This window comes from Ceratotherium simum, chromosome 4 (genome assembly GCF_057802395.1).
Source record: "Ceratotherium simum simum isolate JZ-2026a chromosome 4, ASM5780239v1, whole genome shotgun sequence".
Classification (NCBI taxonomy): Eukaryota; Metazoa; Chordata; class Mammalia; order Perissodactyla; family Rhinocerotidae; genus Ceratotherium; species Ceratotherium simum.
In genome coordinates this window covers 26,434,575-26,457,712 of record NC_141903.1, presented here as the reverse complement: position 1 = coordinate 26,457,712, position 23,138 = coordinate 26,434,575, and the positions used below count along the sequence as shown (strand labels likewise).

The 23,138-nt window shown below is 39.9% G+C and overlaps 1 protein-coding gene and 1 pseudogene across 1 annotated transcript; both read right to left on the bottom strand.

Annotated features, from left to right (window-relative positions):
• Positions 1–4,783: 4,783 nt before the first annotated feature.
• Positions 4,784–6,079, bottom strand: LOC147917221 (SNF-related serine/threonine-protein kinase pseudogene; annotated as a pseudogene).
• On the bottom strand, positions 6,078–23,027 carry LOC106801575 (uncharacterized). The gene is made up of 6 exons (XM_087429538.1): positions 22,836–23,027; positions 21,698–21,824; positions 20,980–21,023; positions 16,083–16,209; positions 15,724–15,850; positions 6,078–14,608 (listed from the first exon to the last, which is right to left on the bottom strand). The coding sequence occupies exons 2-6, from the start codon at positions 21,729–21,731 to the stop codon at positions 13,063–13,065; spliced, it is 1,878 nt and encodes a 625-aa protein (XP_087285664.1). The 5' UTR covers positions 21,732–21,824; positions 22,836–23,027; the 3' UTR covers positions 6,078–13,062.
• Between the last annotated feature and the right edge of the window lie 111 nt (positions 23,028–23,138).

The following is a 23,138-nucleotide window of genomic DNA, read 5'->3' as shown; positions in this document are numbered from 1 at the left end:
GTATGGTGGAGACTCAGGTTTCTATCCCAAGTTCACAGACCATCTACCTAGATGTGGTAAAGAATTCCAGGGTAAAATCCCAAACACTGTGATTCATGGGCCATTGACTGGTTCATAAAGAGAGAACAGGCCTTCAATGCTTGTTCAGCAGCTGCCTTCCCACTGTAAGTGTCTCCAGGCCAAGCCTCTCCTTTGTGTTAGGGCTGACCTAGAGAGCAAGGCTAAGCCTCTGAAACAGATTCTATTCATGGAGCAGAATCCTATAGAATAGAGCATACATGTTGCTGAAAATGTGAGTTTCTGTGCCCCTTTATAGTAGAGGACTACTGTCTGAAATATCACTTGAGGACCACTGGCAGTAAACTATTCTCTGAGTTTGACAAAGACTCAGTAGAAAATATATCTACTTTAAAAATGAATAAAAAGGAAGCAATATAGAATTCAAATCAACATAGAATGTCACTTTACTCATCAATAATGAATGTCTGCTGCTTGTTTAGAATGAGGAGTACGAGAAATGGGTCCCATCTCTCATTGTTTTCTTGTGTTTCAGCATCAACTCAGTGGCAGGAAGAGAAACAAAGTAGGAGCTTTAAAAGCTAAGATTTTGCTTTCAAAGCAGGCCTCTCCCAGAGATAACCTTTTTTCTCCTTTCATGAAGTCTCAGGTCCACAATTGCTGGAACATCAGTTCCTAAAGCCAGTCCTCAAAAAACAGCCCTCTGAGGAGAGCCCATTGGAAGTAAATCAGAATCTGGGACACTTCTAATCCCTTCTCTGTTGCTCCATGGGAATTCAACACTGATGGAGCCGGGCTATGGGTTGTGCCTGTGGGGTGGCATTGTGAGATGTAGTAGAAGCAGTATCCATTGTTTTGGAGGCAACACTTTGGGGCCTGACTTTGTATAAGTTATTAACTTCCCCAGTATTCAGACTCGTCCTTTGAGAGAGCATCTGGCTTGCCAACCGCCCAGGAATGTTGTGATAATCCCCTTGGACAATGTGCATGGAAGCACTTTGTAAATCACACAGCATCGTACATACATTAGCCTTACTGTTTTGTCATTGACCTTTTGACATTAAGTCTTGATTCCTGGGGCCCTCAGCGTCAAACTTTGAAGTAGTCTTTCCCCAGTTGAACATTCTACAAAGCCGTTTAGACCCCTTGCTTCTTCCTTCAACTGATAATATTTTCCTAACTTGAGAGCTTGCCTGAAAGGCATCAAAGTGCACCAGACCAACTTTCTCTTTGGAAATGATTAATCTCTCCCATTTTTCCACACGTCCCTCTCCTGGCTTGTCCCTTGGAATCCCAGGACCCCATAAGCAACCTGGGGATGGTATGAAAAGGAATCCATGGAGAATGGAATGTGCAAGGAAGCTTTGGGTTGAGAGATAATAGGGGTATCGTGAAATCAGGAATGTGGAGAAACGTGATCCTTGCCAGGCCTGCTGGGCCAGCCCTTCCCCATTCTGCTTCTGGATGCTCATTTTAACCTCTTGTCTCTTGCAGGTACCTGCACAAGCTGTCTTTTGAGGGCAGCTTTCCAGAGCAGTTAGAGCAAGATCTGAGCTCTGAGGAGTATAACAGAGCAACCACGGAAGCAGACATTCTGTTGTGGGAGGAGATGGGGGAAAATGCTGTTTGACTCTATCACCTTTGGGATTTACTGAGTCATTCATTTTGGCCTCCAACTTCCCAGTGAATTGAACCACGCTTTCACTTTCCTGTTTTCATCATCAACACTGGGTGCCCTTCTTCCATCAGAGCTCTATTTAGCACTGAATCCCACATTGTTCATGGACTTCTTTTCATACCACCTCTTCCCTTCCCTTTTCCCTCTCCCCCTAGAGAACACTCAGATACCAGGCCCTATTTCCCAACTAGACCTCCTTTATCTTTGGACCCTAACTCCTCACCTGACCCAACACTTCTGAATACACCTCTCCCTCTTCAGCTACCCATATTTCAAAGGCTGACTCCACAGCTAAGGCTGCAAAGCTCCTTGGAGGAAACCCTCAAGCAGATTCAGACAAGAAAAATTCAGTTGCTGGCCTGGATAGCTCTTTTCCTGCATGCTTACCTGAGGGTAAAGAAGGCCAGATGGCCATGAGGTCATCCCTCTAAAATTTTTCTCATAGGCTCATGGCCTCAGGCTGAGGAGGAGCAAACAGGACAAGAATCTATTACCAACTCAAGAAAGAAAAGACCCTAAGAATCCTAGGAGACCCTTAGCTGGAGAAGATCAAATAGGGAATGCAGGATTGGAGACTATCCACCCCAGGGAGGACATCTATCCGCTCAGGACATCCTATTAGCAGAGACTCCTGGGAACAAGTCATCCTCCTACCTACCACAGGATCCACCAAAGAGTACTCAGAAAATAGGAATAAATGTGTATTCCAGTGGTTTCATTTACTGCATACAGAGAAGAGACAAAACAAAAAGATCAATGGCACAAAACCAAGAAGCTGTCAACATCTGTGGAGAGCCCGGATCCACTAGAAATCAGAGCTGCCTCTGTGGACAAAGGGGATGGTGAAACTCAGAAGAACAAGTCAGTCATTGGCCAGATCCTAAAAAAAAATGGGATCATGTGCAGAATTAATGCAAGGAAAGGAAGTCCACCTAAGGAGGAACTCAAGGCCCAGGCTGAGTTCGAAGATGTTTTCCTGTGATTACAAGGCTCCCTACATTCCTGAGGAAATGAAAGGGCTGAGGACGACATCTTGATGCCTTCAAATAGACTCTTAAGTTGCCAATTGCTCTAAACAACAATAAGCAAGTCACAGTTAGAGTCATAAAACTCATGAAAAATGTGAGGTTCCAGAATGATCTATTGTGTTTGAAGCTCCTCAAGGAGCCTGGACCAAGGATGCCAGGTCCAGCAGGCCACCCTGACACCTGTCTCTGGATATGTGTTTCTTCTGATCAATCATAAAGTCCTCCTCCATCCCCTGCTGCCAGCAAAATTTCTCTCAAAGAAATGTTTCCATACTATTAGAGAAAATTAATTGATTCTCTCATTACTACGTCCTCTGAAGAGGATAGACTGTTTCTCATAATCAGAAGTATTTATTCTTCTCAAATATATTTGTTTCTTCTAAAAAGACAATGGTGTCTTTTGTCTCTGCTGCATTTGGGGGAAGTTTAGAGTACAGGAACTGGGGCTTAAAGAGGAGTTCAGTTTTATCTCTTATTGAGAGCTGGCTTTGACCTCTTGAAGCTGATAAAGATTAGGGAGGGCCAGTGATAGTGGAATTGCACCCCACGACCATCTCAAGTTGCTCCCTTTATCTAAGGATATCCCATTTAAAATATTGCCCTTGTAAAAACAAACAAAAATGTTCAGAAGCTTTAAAAAATGAGAGAAGCAATTAATACTATGCCCCAGGACCTGCACTTATCAGCACTCCTCTGTACCATCATTATTTTGAACTGTACACTGCCGTGGTTGGAATCGTTGGGGTTACACAGGCATCGTAGGGCCACAATTTCCCACTGGAATTGTGGAATAATGAGGAATAATGAGACAAGAAACTTCACACATCCCCAAAATGGAACTGGAGTTTGGGAATCTTGGGGTTCTGAGTTTAGAAGGATAAGGAGAATTCTCTATGACCCTGAATACTTTGATGGAGAAAGAGCTTCCACCTGTCCCCAAGTCTCCCTTACATTCCTGAAGAAGGCTGGGAGAATGAGCACTGCGCCCCACTTCTTAGCTTTTCCTTAAAGAAAAGGTACAATGGACCACCAACTTCCCTTTCCTCTCTCCATGTGACAGACTCTAAGAGCAACAGACACAAAACCCTTGGATGTGCTTTAGTGAGTGGGAGATAGGAGGAAGGCAGAGCAGGGTTAAGGTCTTAGCAAACCTTAGAGTTGAAGGAGAACATATTTTTATCAGGCTGGGGAAAGAAATCTCCACATATCTTCAAGTAGCACTCAGCTTACTCTCCAGCCAGTAGAAGGGGGCTGGATTCAAATGAGAGACATAAAAATTGATGCATGTCCTGGGTCACCCTCTCCCACCCAACAGAAGTCAGCCCCACTCTGAAAGTGTTTGAGAATGAGATTGTTTTCCAGAAAACAGTGGCTTTTTGAATGTTAGAGAAACGAGCCCCCAGCCTAGTGGACACAGAGCTGGAGGATCTTGAAGGCGGCACATGTTTGGAGGTTATGCTGAGGTGGATCATCAGATGGATGTGACAAGGCTGGTCACATCCAAGGAACAAAGAAGTGCTGCTCAAGGATCTGCTGAATCGGTGGGGTTCATTGGTCTCAAAACAAACTTTGAACTCATCAGCGAATTCTCCCTGCTGAGTGGGTGTCTTGGGGAAGGGAAGTCCCTCTCTATGGTATTTGACTTGATGACATCATTGCAGGGCAAAGGGATCACACAGCCTTCAAGGATGGGATGGTTCATGGGGCAGCCACACAGCACCTACAGAAAAATGAGGGCAAGAGTGGGGAAAGGCGGGGGAATGAGTGGGAAAGGAGGAAAAGCAGTGAAGAGGAGGCAAAATAACTCAGCTGGGGAGAAGGAATGGGAATGTTTTCATCGTCACTAATTGTGACACTTTCTACCCCACCACCAAACCACACACAAGTGCATGCACACACACACACCCTGACCACTTGTGTTTCAGATACCAGAGTGTACCTCAGAGCATGGAGTTAAATGTATCACAGAAGGTGGGGTCAGGAATTTAGGTTTTTCACAAGGAAACAAGCATTTTTCTCGCTAGGTTAAGTGTAGAACATCAAACTTTTAAGTGTTCTGTTTTATTAGGTTCTGAATATATATTTTAATTTAATCCTTAATGTGATCATCACATTAAAATTATAAATGTAAAAATTACACAACAGACTCTCACCTGGAAAAGAAAAGTAGTGTCCAGCAGCATGTACAAAGATCATGCATTGTCACATCGATAGGCGAACAAATGAAACTGGTAATAATTGTTCATAATGCCCACTTCGAAACAGCAGAAGGGAAAGGGAAGAGTGAAGTGAGCTGGTCTTCACCACTCTAAGCAGGAAGCGCGCTAGCTCCAAAGTGGGCGGCAGCCCAACGATGCGGGAGCAACCCCTCCTTGGGGTCCCGCTGGGTGGTCACAGAGACGGCCTTTGCACACAGACATGGTAATAGCATGTTATTTTCCAAGTTTTTGCCCTTCATTCGTTCCAACTCAGTGGTGGTGTCTGCCACGCGATCAGAGAAAAACTGCATGCCGCCCACTGCAGAGGCCTGCCCCGCCTTCGCTGTGGGGCTGATGTACGTTTCCCGCGTGAGTTTCTCACGGACGTTCATACTGGAAAACAATAAGCCGTTGTGTGGGTCAACACTGTACTTGGCGCTCCCATGAAGCTGGGGGCGGAGGCAGAGGCTCACCGGGTCAAAGCTCTCGACGAGCCGAGCTGCGCGCCGCCCAGCGGCGGGTGCTCCACCTGGCGGCGGCGCTGCGGCCGAGCTGGCCTAAGGGCCGCCCCCGCTGACCACGTTCTCCCTGTGCTGGCCTTGCTCCTCCGCTGCCCTTGCTCGGCTGGCTCTGGCCCCCCGCCGTCCCGTCACCGCCAGGAGGCCCCTCGCTGCCACCCCGCGATGCCAGGAGTAGGTGAACCCGCCCATCTTGATCAAGCTGCCGCATCCGCGGCCCCGGAACTTCTGCAGCTAGAGGCCGGCCCTGACTTTTCCTCCGGTGGTGGCCTTTGTGAACTGCACCCAGAGAAGGCACGTTCGTTTTCAACCTGCTCTGCTTGGGAGACAGACTCTCATTCGTGTCAAACCCGTCGTCAGCGTCCCCTTCCTCAAAGACCTGGTTGAGAACAGGAGCACTCTTCCTAGATGTCAGGTCACAGTCGGCTAGCGGCGCAAAGCCACTTGTGTTGAGAAGGACATGGGTTTCCTGTCCTCTTCATCTTCTTCTTGATCCTCTTCGACCCTGAACAGACACTTCCGCCCACTGGCCGTGGGTTTCAAGCTTGCGGGCCACACCGTGCAGAGTGCTGGCCCAGCCAACTCGGGGAGGTCCGAAATTCTGAAGACAGCACACAACCATTGTCTTTGTTTTTGTAATCATATGTGATCCAAGAAAACCTGGACCAGAAACTGCTGATACAAACCAATGGAAAGGGGACTGTAAGCTTACATACATAAGCGGAAATTCTAAAAAAGAGGAAATATGGAAATATCGAACAAATACAGATATTAAAGCAGATTTTCCAAATAATGTCATTGCTTTATAACTATAGTTAATAATATAAAGACACTTTTCCAAGAGACCAGAACCTCAGGACACTTAGCGCTGCCCGGTGGCGCAGTGAAGTTCACAGCCTCTGCTTCCGCAGCCCCGGGTTCGCTGGTTGGGATCCTGGGCGCTGACGTGCTTACCGCTCATCTGGCCATGCTGAGGCGGTGTCCCACGTGGAGCAACTAGAAGGATGCACAACTATGATATACAACTATCTACTGGAGCTTTGGGGAGAAAAAAGGAAAAAAGGAGGAAGATTGGCAACAGATGTTAGCTCAGGGCCAATCTTCCTCACACGCACACACAAAATATATATGAAGTAGGTTGCACCTTTCATATTGTTCTCTCACTGAAATAATTTTCATTTCTAATACTACATTTTTTGTTTTTTGCTTTATTTACAATGTGATTTTTTGTTGTCTCTTTCATTGTGGCATAATTAACACATCGTGAAGGGCAAAAATTTTCAGTGTATTGTTTGATGAGTTTTAAGAAATGCATACCCATATCAGAATACAGAATATGTCCATCAAATGAGAAATTCCTTCATGTCCCTTCCCAGTTAACCTACTCACTGAAACAACCACTGCTCTGATTTCTTACACCGCAGATTAATTTATCTATTTCAGAACATCCTATAAATGGGGTCATATAGTTTTACTAACTTTAGGCCAATACCACACTTCTTGTTACTGTAACTTTACAGAAAGTATTGAAATTGTCGTAAGTTCTCCAAGTTTCTATTTCCTTTTCAAGAATTTTTTGGCTATTTTAGGTCTTTTATATTTCCATATGAATCTTAGAATCAGTCTGTCAAATTCTACAAAAAAAAAAAAAATAGCCTGCTGAAATTTGGATAGGGATTGTGTTGAATGTATAGACCAATTTAGGGAGAATTCATATCTTAACAATATTGAGTCTTCCAACCAACAAACCAGATATATTTTTCCATTTATTTTGGTCCTTTTTTTTTTTTTGCAAGGAAGATTAGCCCTGAGCTAACATCCAGTGCCAATCCTCCTCTTTTTGCTGAGGAAGATTGGCCCTGGGCTAACATCTGTGCCCATCTTCCTCTATTTTATATGGGATGCCACCACAGCATGGCTTGACAAACAGTGCGTCAGTGTGCACCTGGGATCCGAACCTGTGAACCCCAGGCTGCCGATGCAGAGCACGCGCACTTAACCACTTTGCCACCGGGCCATCCCTATTTTCGTTCTTTTTATTTCTCTCAGCAATGTTTTATAGTTTTCAGTGTATAGGTCTTGCCCATATTTTATTAGGTGTATCCATATTCGTATTTTTAAAGTTATTGTAAGTAGTAGTATTTTTCTTTTTTTGGTGAGGAAGATTAACCCTGAGCTGACATCTGTTGCCAATCTTCCTCTTTTTGCTTGAGGAAGATTAGCCCTGAGCTAACACCTGTGCCAATCTTTCCTCTGTTTTGTATGTGTGTTGCCACCAAAGCATGGCTTGAAGAGTGGTGTAGGTCCGTGCGCAGAATCCGAAACTCATGAACCCGGGCTGCCAAAGCGGATCGTGCTGAACTTAACCACTATGCTGCCGGGCCGGCCCCAGTAGTGTTACTTTTTTAATTCCAATTTCTGATTGTTTGTTGTTAGTATGTAGATATAAATTTGATTTTTGCATTTTGATCTTGTACACTACGAGCTTGCTAAACACACTTTTGAGTTAGTAGCTTTATTGTAGATTATTTAGGATTTTCTACACAGATGAACACATCACCTGCGAACAAGGAGAGTTTTACTTAAAAGTAATGGAAGAAAACATCCTTTCCTTGTTCTTATCTTAGAGGGGAAATGTTCAGTCTGTTACCATTAAGTATAATGCTAGCTGTCAGTTTTTCACTTGTTCTTCTCTGATTGAAGAAGTTAAATTTTGTCAAGTACTTTTTGTACACCTATTGAGATAATCATTTGGTTTTTCTTTTTTAGTTTATTAATGTGGTGACTTTCATTGACTGGTTTTCAAATGATAACTCAACCTTGCATTTCTAGGATAAAACCTACTTGGTCTTGATGTATTATCCTTTTTCCTTTTAACTTTTTTTTAATTTCCCTTTATTATCATCGTTTTTGTTTTGTTTTGTTTTGTTTTTTTGTGAGGAAGATCAGCCCTGAGCTAACATCCATGCTAATCCTCCTTTTTTTGCTGAGGAAGACCAGCTCTGAGCTAACATCTATTGCCAATCCTCCTCCTTTTTTTCCCCAAAGCTCCAGTAGATAGTTGTATGTCATAGTTGCACATCCTTCTAGTTGCTGCATGTGAGACGCCACCTCAGCATGGCCAGAGAAGCAGTGCGTTGCTGGGTGTCCAGGATCTGAACCCAGGCCGCCAGTAGCAGAGTGCGCACACTTAACCGCTAAGCCACGGGGCCGGCCCCAATATATTATCCTTTTTATATAATGTAGGAATAAATATGTTAAAATTTTGTTTAGACTTTTTGAATCTACATTAATGAGGGATATTGGTCTGTAGTTTTATTTTCTTGTAGTATCTTTGGTTTTATATCAAAGTAATGCCGGCCTAATAGAATGAGCTGGGAACTATTCCCTCCCTTCAATTTTCTGGAAGAGTTTTTGCAGAATCAGTATTATTTCTTCCTTAAATTTGGTTTGGTTCAGTACAGTTCACCAGTGAAGCTATCTGGACCTGGAGTTTTTTTGTTGTTGTTTTTTGTTTTTTTGTAGTAAGGTTTTTAACTACAAATCCAATTTCTTTAATTGATATATGTCTATTTAAGTTATCTATCTCTTCTTGAGTGAGCTTTGGTAGTTTGTATCTTTTAATGGATTTGTCCATTTCATCTAAGTTATCAAGTTTACTGGCATTAAGATGTTCCCAATATTCCCTTATTATCATTTGGATGTCTGTAAAATCTGTAATGATGTGATTTCCCTCATTTCTGATTCTGATCATTTGTCTTCTTTTATCCTGATGAGGCTGACTTAACATCAATCTTCTCAGAAAGCTAGTGGTTTCATTTATTTTCTCTATTTTTTCCATTTAATTTCTTCTCTGAACTTGATTACTTCCTTTCTTCTGTTTACAATGGGTTTCATTTTTTCCTTTTTCTAGTATTTTAAGGTGGAAACTGAGTCATTCATTTATGGCTTTCATCTTTTCCAGTATAGGCATTTAGTGTTTTATATTTCCCTCCAAGTACTGCTTTGGAGGCATCTCACAAATTTAGATATGTTGTGTTTCCATTTTCATTGATTTCACAATACTTAATTTCCTTTTTGATTTTTTTTTGACCAATGGATTATTTAGAAGGATGTTATTTAGTTTCCAAATATTTGGGGATTGTCCAAATACTTTTCTATTATTGATTTCTAACAATTCTGTTGTGGACAAAGAATACATCTTACCTTTTAAATTTATTGAGATTTGTTTTATGACCCCAGAATATGACCTACCTTGGAAATGTTTTGCATACACTTAAAAAGAATGTGTATTCTGCCACTGTTGGGTGGAATGTTCTACAAATGTCAATTACATCAAGTTGGTAGATAGTGATGTTCAAGTCTATCTACTATATGCTTGGTGATTGTTTATCTCCTTGTTCTATTAATTATTAATAGAGGGGATTGAAATTTCCAACTACAATTGTGAATTTGTCTTTTTTTCCTTGCAATTCTATCAGTTTTTGCTTCAGGTATTTTGAAGCTCAGCTATTAGGTGCATAAACTTTTAGGATTACATCCTCTTGATAGATTGATCCCTTTATCATTATGAAATGGTCCTCTTTATCTCCGATAATTATTCTTTGTTCTGAAATATATTTTGTCTGATATTAATATAGCTCCTTCAGCTTTCTTTTGACTTGTGTTAGCCTGGTATATCTTTTTACATCCTTTTATTTTTAACCTATTTGTGTCTTTATATTTAAAGTGTGCTGAGTCTGGTATATTCTCCAAATTTGCTCTTCATAAGTGTCTTGTCTATTCTTGCCTTTTAGCATCTCCATATGTTATCCTAGAATTAAATTGTAAGATTTCAAAAAAAAAAGCTTATTGTGTTTTGATATGGAACATATTGAATATTGTGGGAAACTGAACTTATCTAACTCTATTGAGGAACGTTGAAGGATATGAATAATCATATGTGCTAGATACAGTGCCATGACCAACCATAGGAGGAGGTACTGACAAAGAATTGTGAAGAACAGAGTATCAGAGTAAGCCTGATAAAGACTTATGCATAACAGGAGCAAGCTCAATGTAACTACTGATGAAAATTGAATATCTGCCATTTACTAACAATAGGATGATTTATACCAACTGTAGGTTTAATTCCATATAGAGCTAAAAATCCATTAGAAATTTGTAGCTGGTTGCTGGCTACCTGCATGCTATATGGTGTTTTGTTGCTGTTGTTGTTCAACAATAAAATGAGCGAACTCTCTTTTATGAATGGGCTTGTTCCTTTGGATTTCAATTTCTTTCCTCATATACCCAGCAATATATAAATCACTTTGGGGAAAACTGGCATCTTTAATATTGAGTTTTCCAGCCAACAAATTTGATAAGTCCTTTAATTTATTTAAGCCTTTAATTTTATTCAGTAATGTTTTATAATCTTCTGTGTAGAGGTCTTGCACTTCATGATTGGATTTATTTTAGGTGTTTTATATTTTTGATGCTAATGTAAATGCTATCTTTAAATTTTCACACTGTTGCTGGTGTGTAGAATTAGTTTTAATATTAAAATTGTATAAACCAACTAAACTCCTCTATTTCTAATACTTAGTATATATTTTTTCTTTATACGCAATTGTATCATCTGCAAATAATGCCCATTTTACTTTTTCCTTTCCATTCCTTATGCCTATTATTTCTTTTTCTTTCCTCATTGCACTAGCTAGCTCCTCTAATAAAATGCTTAAAAAAAAAAAAAAGCATTGGTGGTTGTGACGTGTTAAACAAGTAGGTGCTAAATTTGAAGAGGGATTTTTATAGAAACCCATTATCAGATCAATGAGGTTGCCTGGGGGCTGTGACAGTGGAAGGACCAAATGGGAGGCCTCTAAGGTGGGAACTGTGAATCTTTGTTATCTGCATAAGTTCCATAGCTGTCACTATATAGAACTCCCTCTTCACTAAACTTCTGTGTGTCCCCAATATGATCTCTTGTCCTTCTCATGTCTTCATAAGGGCCAGTTGGAACATCTTCCATGAGGAACCCCCAGAGTAGCTCAATGCATGAGATGTACCCGTAGGCCTTCTTTCCCAGGTCTGAATGGTTGATTATACCTGACGTCAGTGTTCTCAGCTCACTCTTCATAATGAAACCAGGAATTTTCCCATACAGGTTCCCACATCTCTGTCAGGTGTGCCCTCTGCCCTGCAGAAGTCCTTACCAGAGGGGCCCCATCATTTCACAATAGACAGTTAGGCCATGCAGGAAGGGGATCAGGAGGGTGGGAAATGTGAAGGAATCAAGTGGGAACTATGTGAACATGGGTAAACCATGTTTATCCATATAGATACCCTCATCCTTGCCATATATGCCCTCCTGCAGGGCACCTCCAGCAGGGGTCTTCATCTAAAGCTGGTCATGGAAGAATAGGTGAAACCACAGGAAGAAGAGCAGGAGATATTTTAGAAATATCAAGTTCTCAAATCCATGGCAGGCATGACTTCTCACTCCAAGAGTTTTCCTCTGTAAGTGTCCTCAGTTCCCAGGGAAAATAGTTGGGGCTGCAGGGCAGGGGTCAGAAAGGAACTGAAGGGACATTAGACAAGGTCTTTATGTGCAATCACCACAGTTTATATAAGTGTATGTAAAAAATAATAAAAGCATAATAAAATGTCACTTTAACATTCCAAGAACCAAGGCCACCAGGGTCAAAGACAGTAAAATGAACAATCATAGGAATGGGATATCAAAGCAGAGTGTCTGGACTGCAAAGCAAATTCAGATATGGCTTTGACATATTAGTCTTAGCATCCTGTTGCAGGAGGATAGAGAGGAAAGATAAAATGAACTAACATTAACTGAAAATGTGCTCTACATTTTACTTTTATTTACCAATAAGTAAAAATATTCAGATGGGTGAAGTAGGCTTGCCTGAAGTCACACAATCTGTGAGTAGTTAAGCCAGGATTAAAACCTAAGATCATCTGGATCAGTACCAAAGTCAGTCCACCATACCAAATTCCCAATGAGAGACAGTAAAGGGGAGACCTCGTCAAGAAACATCAATTTCAAGGTCCAGGATCTTTCCAGAGATACAAGTCAACTTACTAAGCTTGAGACAGGAAAACACATAAATATCACTTTTCTTGAATCTGATCAACCTATCTTTCCATCTTTGTACAAGAATTTTACATGTAACTTTATGGGTCATGCTATATAATGCAGTTTCTAGGAACTGATTTTTTTTTTTTTTTACTCAAGCTTTCTTCATGTCCTTTATAGGGAACTACTGTATGGTCAAAATTATGCCAAACTAATATTAGCAAGTCCACAATGTCTGGTTATTGTTATGTAGTATAATAAGGAACATGTAACTTGACAATATTCTACATATATAATTTCCCCTATTGACCATTCAGTTCATAACTTTAAAAGCTTTACATGGCACCTTGAAAGTGTCCCTCACTTATATAATTACTTTCCATCATCTTTACTGAAAGAATTAGGTATCACCACACTACAGACATTAATTTTCTTGTAAAATTTTAACTATAAAGATGTCTTCCACAAACTTATCAAATTAATTAGGTTTATAGTATTTGTTAAGGCTTGAGCTAATACTGAAGGCTTTTCTGTGTTCAGGTAATTATGATTTTACACTCTTATGAATTCTATGATGTACAGTGAGTTGTGACTTCTGGATGAAGGCTTTCCCACATACAGCACACTGATAGGGTCTTTCCCCAGTATGAATTCTTTGATGTAAAACAAGGTCTGACTTCTGGGAAAAGGCTTTTCCACATTCAGCACATATGTAAGGTTTCTCTCCTGTATGAATTCGCTGATGTCCTGGGAGGTGGGACTTCTGAGAGAAGGCTTTCCCACATTCAGTACATATATAAGGTTTTTCTCCTGTGTGAATTCTCTGATGTCCAATAAGATGTGATTTCTGACAGAAGGCTTTCCCACATTCACTGCATTTATAGGGTTTCTCTCCAGTGTGTGTTCTCTGATGTATGATGAGCTGTGACTTCCGGGAGAAGGTTTTCCCACAGTCAGTACATTCATAAGGTTTCTCCCCAGTATGAATTAACTGATGTGTAATGAGTTCTGTTTTCCTGCTGAAGGCTTCCTCACACTGAGCACATTTGTAGGGTTTCTCCCCAGTGTGAATTCTTTTATGTATAATGAGGTGGGACTTCTCACAGAAGGCTTTCCCACATTCAGTACATTCATATGGCTTCTCTCCAGTATGAGCTCTATGATGTATAATCAGCTGTGACTTCTGGGAGAAGGCCTTACCACATTCTCTACATTCATAAGGTTTCTCTCCGGTGTGAATTCTCTGATGTATAATGAGGGGTGATTTCTGGGAGAAGGCTTTTCCACATTCACTACATTCATATGGTTTTTCCCCAGTGTGAACTCTCTGATGTATAATGAGGGATGATTTTTGAGAGAAGGCTTTTCCACATTCCGAACATTCATAAGGTTTCTCCCCAGTATGAGTTCTCTGATGTACAATGAGATGAAATTTCTCGCTAAAGGCTTTCCCACATGCCCCACAATCATATGGTTTCTTTCCAGTATGAATTCGTTGATGTACAATGAGCTGTGACTTCTTAGCAAAGGCTTTTCCACATGTAATACATACACAGGTTTTTTCCTTAGTTTCAACATTCTGATATTGAATAAGGGATTGTTTATTGCTGAAAATGTTCCCACATTGATTATTATCACAGGGTATTACTCCATTGTGAATTTTCTCAAGATTAGAATTGGACACACCATGGCTAGATGATTTTTCATATCCAAAACTCTCATCAGGGCTTTTTCTTGAATTGCCCTTATTACAACTAGGTAGGTCAATGTTAGATTTCAAGGTTTTTTTAAATGTATCATACTTATGGAGTCTTTGTCTTGAAACATCTGGCTGTATGCACTCTTGAAATATTTTTCCCAATGCATTATATTTATGGTCTGACACCACAGTCACTGTTTTGTTGTTGATGACTGTTACTTGCCTGAAAAGTTTGTCTTGGTTTTCCTGATATCTCTGCAGCTGGCCATCACCTTGACAGAATTTTAAAATGGAGTACAATGAACCATCCTTTGTGACTCCTTTCAGTATCTCATTATGGAAGGAAACAGAACCCAAAATACATGATTGGGGGTTGTCAAGGTTACTCTTCCTGTCTAAAGGAAAGAAAGATAAAATAAAACATTCATAAAGCAGTATTAACAGAACACAGAGAAATGGAACAATGATTGATCCAACGTAGTTGATGAACTCAGAAAACAGGGATGGAGACAGGTCACCTTGTAAGATAGTATAGCATATAGTATGATTGGGTGAATGAATAGACAAGGACGCTAAAGAGAAATATTCATGGGAAAACTAGACCTGAAAGCGATAGAAAAGTGCCTGGGTTATTATCACTCTAATCTTGGATTATTCTTCTAGAATCTTCCCATTTCCCCTGCTTTCTGAATGGAGATGCTTTTCACCTTTTGAATTCATTTATTTTATAAATCATTTGCTATATATATACTTAACTACTATTATTCTGCCACCGCTATCCAAAGAAACAAGGTCTCTTCTGTACTCAAAATACTTTAATTCTCCTCATTCTACTTTCCTAATTAACAACTAACACAAACAACAGAAAAATCCAAGATCCTGCTATGGATTCAGTATCAGATTCACACCAAGAATCCAAGCTTGAATTCCACTACTCCCTATAAATACCCTCTATACATATCAAATAAAACTAGCAAAGTTCTCCTAGAAAAGCCATATTTCCCAAATCCAAGGTTTTGTTTATATACTCTCTCCTCCACCAACAGTTTGCCTTCACCCTCCTCCTTCAGCATTATCAATACTTAATATATCTTTCAAAACAGCTACAGCTGCATGCTCAGAAAAATGCATTCTCAAATTATGTTGCATCTCTTTAGACTCTAATTTTCTCTGAACTTTTAAAAACAGTAACTGTATTTGACATTCAATTTTATAAAGCCATGTATCTGGAGGTCTTACCTTCTATGTTCTTGGAATGAATTTACCTTCTATTGCCTATTAAGCTTTTTCAAAAAAGGCAGTATATATATATATAGAGAGAGAGAGAAGATCACTAAGAAATAGCTTTCTCCTATAAAGGCTCACAATTATTTAATTGATTAATTATTTGCTGAATACCTACTAAATTCTCAGCATAGGAACAAAGTGGAATAAGAGATTTCAATAAGGATAGAAACATAAGCCTCAGGAACCGATCAATTAAAAAAACAAAAACTGATATTTCACTTCCCTTGTCTCCCATCTGCCTGATTTCCATCTGGATAGATCCAATTTGATAGGTCTCTCTTTATGATCCATGGATCTTCTCCTTGTTCCAACTTGGAGATGACATCTGGTTTGGAAACTGGATACCCTATTAAATGGAAATCAGAGGAAGTGGGACTGACTGCACTGAAGGAAGAAGAGACAGTGTAGTTTAAAGAGGTCTAAAATGAAGCAGTCCAGTTGGCCCTCAGCAAAATAAAGACTTCCATTTGGGAAGGTATAAAGATCATTATATATATTAGGAACCATCTAACCATAGCAACTGATAAGGAAAGGTACTTGACTGGACAAGTCTGAGTTACACAGGGAGCCATTCTTACCCATTGAGACCAGGTGGCTGTAGTTCTCCAGCATCACATCCTTGTACAGGGTCCTCTGAGCAGGGTCCAGTTGCTGCCACTCCTCCTGGGTGAAATCCACAGCTACATCCTTGAACGACACTAACCCCTGCAACAGTATATTCCTGTTCAATCTGAAGTGATTATTCTCATAATTTCTACTATAGTATGTAAAACTATACCTACACCTCATTTCATATCATAGTATTTGGGAGAAACAATGTAAAATTCTGTCTTTAGCCAGAAGAGCCAGACAGATCAGGAAAACAGAAGAAGTAAATCATAAAATGCCTACCCAATACAAATAATAATTTAATAAATGATAAGGGCAGCATTCATATAACTGGGAAGAAGACAGATTATTCAATGAATAGTACTGACACAACTGGATAGTCAAGAGGAAAAGAATAACATTGAATCCATATGTTATAGACTGAATTGTATCCCCTGAAAATTCCTACATTCAAGTCCTAACCCCTAATACCTCAGAATGTGACTTTATTTGGAAATAGGGTCATTGCAGATGTAATTAGTTATCTGAAGTCATCAGGGTGGACCCTAATCCAATATGACTGATGTCCATATCAAAAGGAGAAACGTGAACAGAGAGACAGACACATAGAGGAAAGATGATATGAAGAGACATGGGGATAAGATGGTCATCTACAAGCCAAGAAGAAAGGCCTGGAACAGATCCTTCCCTCACAGCCCTCTGAAGGAACCAACCCTGCTGACACCTTGAGTTTTGGCTTCTAGCCTCCAGCACTATGAGAGAATAAATTTCTGTTGTTTAATCCACCTACTTTGTGGTACTTTGTTACAGCAGCCCTAGCAAACTAATACACCATATCTTATGTCTTAGAAAATAGAAAACATACATTCTGGAGGGAGGAAAAATTTAAACTCTAAAAAATACCCAAGACCATAAAAGTTACAAAACAAAACATGGGAGAACTTTTATTAAAAATTATAGGGCCGGCTCCGTGGCTTAGCGGTTAAGTGCGCGCACTCTGATGCTGGCGGCCCGGGTTCGGATCCCGGGAGCGCCCCGAGGCACCACTTCTCTGTCCAACGTGAGGCCGAGTCCCACGTACAGCAACTAGAAGGATGTGAACCTATGACGTACAACTATCTACTGGGGCTTTGGGGGGAAAAACTGAATAAATAAAATCTTTAAAAAAAAAAAAAATTATAGAGCAGAAAAGTCCTTTTAAAGTACAACATTAAAAAAAGAGAAAAGCCACATTTAGAGAATCACAGAACATCAGGGTTCTTGAAGATCATAATCTAATCCCCTCATTTTGTAGGAAAATAATCTTAGCTTCTCCTAAATCTAACAGTTCTCCTATATATATGCAATAGCTAGTAATATAATGAAATACATCAATTACAATAGCAATACTGAAGAACACACTTAGCAAGAAATGTGCAGGAAACATTCATGAAAAAAATCACAACAAATTATTGACATGGCATTAATATAAAAGACTCGGGTAAGTGTACAGCCATAAGATGTTTCTGGAGGGAAAACTATTTTAATTATCACCACTATGTTCACAATAGTTGTCATCTAATAGTGGAATCTGAGTGATTTATATTATTCTAAACTATTTTTCAGGTTTTTTCCTAAATATTCCATTATTATCAAATATTGCTTTCAGAATAAGACAAATTAAATACTGTTTCAAATTTCAACATTCCCCTGCTTAAAAGCCTCCTTTGGTTCCACCCTTGCATACACAGTCTCATCTCAGTCATCTCAATCTTAAGATTTCTCTCATCCCACACCAAGTCCCATATTCACACCATCAAGCTGCCAAGCATTTAGTTTGTCCTCATAACAACCCTATGGATTTTTCCACTTTACATATGAGAAAACAGGATTACAGTGTTTAAGGAACTACTTGCCAGAGGTTACATACTGAACATATGATTAATTAACTCTCAGATTAAAAAGCAGGTATTCTCACTTGATGCTTGGGTTCTTGACCACTGCACTCCACACTGCCTGCTTGATATTGCAAACAGGATCTTTTACATTTTATTGCTTTAATACCACCCTTAGGCACACCTTCCATGAAACACTCTCCACTTTAGTTTCCCTCAGTGCTCAGCCATCCTAAAATCTCTGCCCTTTCTACTTTTGCAAATGCTGTTTCCCACCCCCACCCTACTTCCCTCATGATCCAAAGTTAAATAATATTTTAAGCCTATTTTCAACTTCCTTACAAAGCTGGTTGCTCCCCCCTCTCTGCTATAATGCTCTCATGTCTATTATAGAGCTTTTGTGTGTCAATGTTGTTTCCACATCCGTTTACCCCATTTCTCTCTGCATTCTTCCCAGGAAAAGACTACGCCTAAATCTGCTTGAGGTATTTCACGGCTAGCCAGTGCCTGTGACATATATTGGGTACTCAAGAAATGTTTGCTAAAAAGGAATGAATGAAGATTATAGAAAATAAAATTTATGTTTAGTTAAAAATAGTTTTGTGCATTAGTCAATCATATTCTTCTGATCTAAAGAACATGAGAAAGATAAATGTGGAATACAGAAGAAATCCATTCTGATAAGAAAATTAATATACGTAATTCTAACTTCTGATTTTACTTTATTAATGATAATTGAATGCTTCAATATACTAAATATGTATACATTTTGTTAATTTTGAGTAAAATATAGTGCATAATCAGTGAAAAATTGTACTTTTATCAGCTATACACAATTTTTACAGCTTGGGTGACTGGGAGAATGGAAGAGATGGAGGAGAGGGAAGGGGAGTAGGCGTTAGAGAGAGAAAAGAAGAATAGATATGTGCAAAAATGATTACTTCACTTCTGGACAGTACGGAAAAAATATAAATACCTTTTCCTAAAGGAACAAGCGTATCATTGGTTAATTACCCATGGTAGTTGGATTTATTGGGCTAATAAAAAACCCATTTTCATTCTCTAATGCAGCTCTAACAGAAATATAAAGCTAACCAGATAGATAATTTTAAATTTTCTAGTAGCCACATTCAAAGGATTATTTTCAATAATATATATTTGTCCCATATATCTAAAATATCATTTCAACATGTAATTAATCTTTAAAAATTATTATTCGTTGTTGGAATTACATCTTCAAAATCCAGTATATACTTTACACTTCCAGCACATTTCAATTCAGACTAGCCAATTTCAAGTGCTCAAGAACCACATGTGGCTGGTGGCTCTGTATTGGACAGCACAGCTCTAAAGCTACTGACATCCAAGAAGGAAAAACACCTATCTTTTCACAATAGAACTCATTTGTTAAGCGCTACTGTAAAATATACATAAGAACTCCTAATGCAAAAGCTGATTTCAAGATTTGACAATAATAATGATAACATAATAATAACAGCTAATACTAAATATAGAACACACCATCCCCAGTTACAGTTCCAAGCATGGTTTTTTACTCACTTAATTCCCACAACAACCCTATGAGGATTATAATCTCCATTTTACAGATGAGGAAACAATCCCAGTGAACCAGGCCACAAGGAAATATTACGCATCTGCTAAAATAATAAAGCAGAATTCTATGTACTGGCATGGGAAGATATTCAAAATGTACAGAAAAATCTTTATACCGGACAGTAAAGTTAAAAACCAAGCTGCAGAACAGAATGTTTACTGTAACATTATTTTTCCAAAGGAAAAGCACAAGAAAATAAGAGACACTCTTACACATTTGTTCTTTCGCATATACACACTTAATTGCAGTTATATTGAAAACGGTTTGGAAGGTTAGAAACAGTGGTTAACACTGATAAACTCAGGAGGAGGGGAGTTTAAATTAAAAAGTGTCTCAGTTTTTAAATTTTTATCTTTTTATACAGTTTAAAATTTGTATACCACGTATATAGCGAATGTTGGCAGGAAGAAAAAATAATACGGACTGTTAAAAATGGCAGAGCAGAGACGGAACTGGCCTTGAGCTGGAAAGTAATCCTATAAACTCTGAGACCACAGCACAGGGTTCACAGCATCAGGCACCGCCGTTCTCCAAAGCTTTGCCAGATAATTATAATTTAAGAACTGCCTTTTGAGAGAAATATATATTTTGAAAGACCATTAAAAATGTACCCATAATTAAGTTATCCAGATTTTACCAGTGGATAAAGCTGGACAATGGGAAGCCTCTGTAATCAATCTGGTCCTCTAAACAGAGGTCAAAAAACTTGTTCAGTAAAGTATATATTTTCAGCATTTCAGGCCATATAGTCTCTGTTGTACTTATCCAACTCTGCTGTTGTAGCACGAAAACAGCCATAGACAATACATAAAAAATGGCATGAATATGCTGCCAATAAAACTTTCTTTATAAAACTGTTGGAAAACTGGATTGGTCCACAGACAACAGTTTGATGACCGCAGCTGAAAGGATCAAGTTCAAGGAGTTTGGCCATGACATTATGATACCTTCTCTCTAAAAGAGATCATTTTATGATACGGCTAGAACAAATCTACTGTTGCATTTACCACAGGAGTGTTGGTGAGAACACTGTGTACTCCATCACCTAGAGAAAGACCCAAAAAGGATATCTGTTTCAGATTTATATGGCAAGAAATAATTCCTTCCCGTGGGAAATTTATCTACTTTCTCTTTAGAGGATTGCAAATCATGTAACTGAGGATGTCTGCAAAAAAGATCAGAAAAATTAGTACATCAACTTTTAAAGATGATTTCAGGCCAGGTTATCTACATATTACCTAGAAACTCTTTTCAGGTTTTGATCTTTATTTTGGCTACCTTTTCCCTAATCCAAATTTTAGCTATTTGCACTATTCCATTTGATTGTATGGAAAACCAAGGAGAAAATTTTAAAAATTAAAAATAAAAGCAACTCACCAGGGACTTCATCATTTTCTGCTCTTTTCTAAAATGGCAGATGCCTAAAAAAGCAAAACTGGTGATCAGGACATTTTCACAGACCAGACCCAGACTGCAGCTTCCACATTCACCAGCCTAGAAACAACTACCACCAGAAGTCAGGTAGAGGACAGGCCAACCTGTGGGGGAAGGTCGTTTTGTCCTTACAGAAGGATTAGCAGGCACCATGTGAAGGAAGTCTTCTTGTCACTACACTATGATCACAGAGAACTTGGAGGAAGATTTTAATCGTATAGATGCAAAGAGATGTTTCATGTTGATTTACTAACAACTTATTTTTCCTCTATGAACCAGCAATTCTATTTGTAGAATGTTTTCATAAGGCAACAAACATGGATACATATATATATATATAGATTCAACTACAGATAGAGTTCCCTGGCAATAAGAATGGCAATGAGCAAATGGAACACTGAGGAATGTATTCCCTTATTCCCCAGAAAGAACCAGCAGCTGAATTCCAATAATTTCCCAAGAGCTCTCTTATATTTTCCCTCAACTCAGCAAACTCTCCTGCCAATCAATATTCATGGACCAAAATGTTAAAATTTTAAAATGTTTTCCGTTCAAATTTTTATTGCTGATTTTCAACAGTGCAGTTGTCTGCACATAAAAACGGTGATAGGTTGGAACCACCGATACAAGGGAATATACTGCAAAGGAGGATGGTACATACCTGGTAAATTTTTCTCAGTTCCAGGAGGAGTCATGCAGACAAGACTGAACTGGGTCAGAGGGAGTGAGTGCTCCCATGACAGGGAGACTGTTTTATATGGGGTATTCCAGGCTTCCTCAAAACAGATCTGGAAGGAAACAATGAGAAGAAATTGTCATACACATCTTTGGGCAACCAGCAGGTACTCAGTAAATGTTTCTTGAATAAAATATAAAATTATTTCAATAAACTTAGAAAGAGATAGGTCTAAAATCACACTTTTCATAATAATCCTATCCTTTTTGATTTGTTTGGTCTTTTTTTTTTTTTTTCTTCTAAGATTCGCCCTGAGCTAACATCTGTTGCCAATCTTCCTCTTTTTGCTTGAGGAAAATTTGCCCTGAGCTAACATCTGTGCCACTCTTCCTCTATTTTGTATGTGGGTCACCGCCACAGCATGGCCCCTGATGAGTGGTGTAGGTCTGTCCCAGGGAACCAAACCCAGGCCACCAAAGCAGAGCAAGCCGAATTTAACCACTAGGCCACAGGGCCAGCCCCTTTGGTCTTGTTTGAAAGCCATGATTTCTGTGGGGGGCACTAGGCTAAGGGCACAACGGTGGATTGAGAAGGGATTTGACTTTTAAGAACTCAACGATTGCCTATGATCTGTGGAAATTTCAACGTATATAAAAGACTTTCTCAGTAAATTGGACTGATCATCATGACGCCCTGATCCCGTTATTGCTCCCTCCAAATCTCAGAATCCTCATGCCTAGCAATCACAAACCCCAAAGAACTCCCTCATGCCCATCACATCACTGACCACCACGTGGAGGCCCCCGTCATTTGGCCCACAGCCCCCTCACCCATCACTGATTCCCCAGGGTTTCCTAAATCACTGACCCCAATCATCCCCACCAGTCAGTCCCCCTACCCGCCATTTCTGATCCCACAGACAACCCCATCACTGACACGTCATTTCCCAATTACTAACCTCATAGTTCACTCCATCCCTGGCTCCCAAATAAACCCAACACTAATACCACATACCTTCCCCACCTGTGACTTCATAAACCTCCAATCAATGACCCTCACAGACCCCTCCCTTCCCATTCCGATCCAACAGACTCACTCATACTGCACATATCCGCCTTCTGACCTGCAGCTCAGTGACCTGGTCCCGAAACGCCCGTGACGGCTTAACCCGGGACGGCTGTCACATCCATACTGGCGGACTCTCCCGCTTCCTGCCTGGACGAGCAGAGCGCGGGGCTGCGAGCCTGCGCTGTTTTGTACCGGGCGCTCCTGCCCGCTCCGCATCCTCGGCGGCTTTGTTCAGGAGGAATATGGCCGCTCCCTGCACTGTGTCTGAACGGGAGCCGCCATCTTGAGAGCCCGGGCAGTTCCGTACAAGCGGAGGAATTCGGTTTATTCCGAGCCTGAGGCTGGGCCGTATCACTGC

Bases quoted from the DNA above. Each gene is read 5' to 3' on its own strand.
- LOC106801575 (XM_087429538.1), bottom strand. From the start codon at position 21,731: ATGACTCCTCCTGGAACTGAGAAAAATTTACCAG. The intron at 15,851-16,082 runs GTAAGAATGGCT...TCCATTTAATAG, and splicing joins CAGCCACCTGGTCTCAATGG to GGTATCCAGTTTCCAAACCA. The intron at 14,609-15,723 runs GTGAAATATCAG...TCCTTTAGACAG, and splicing joins GCAGATGGGAGACAAGGGAA to GAAGAGTAACCTTGACAACC.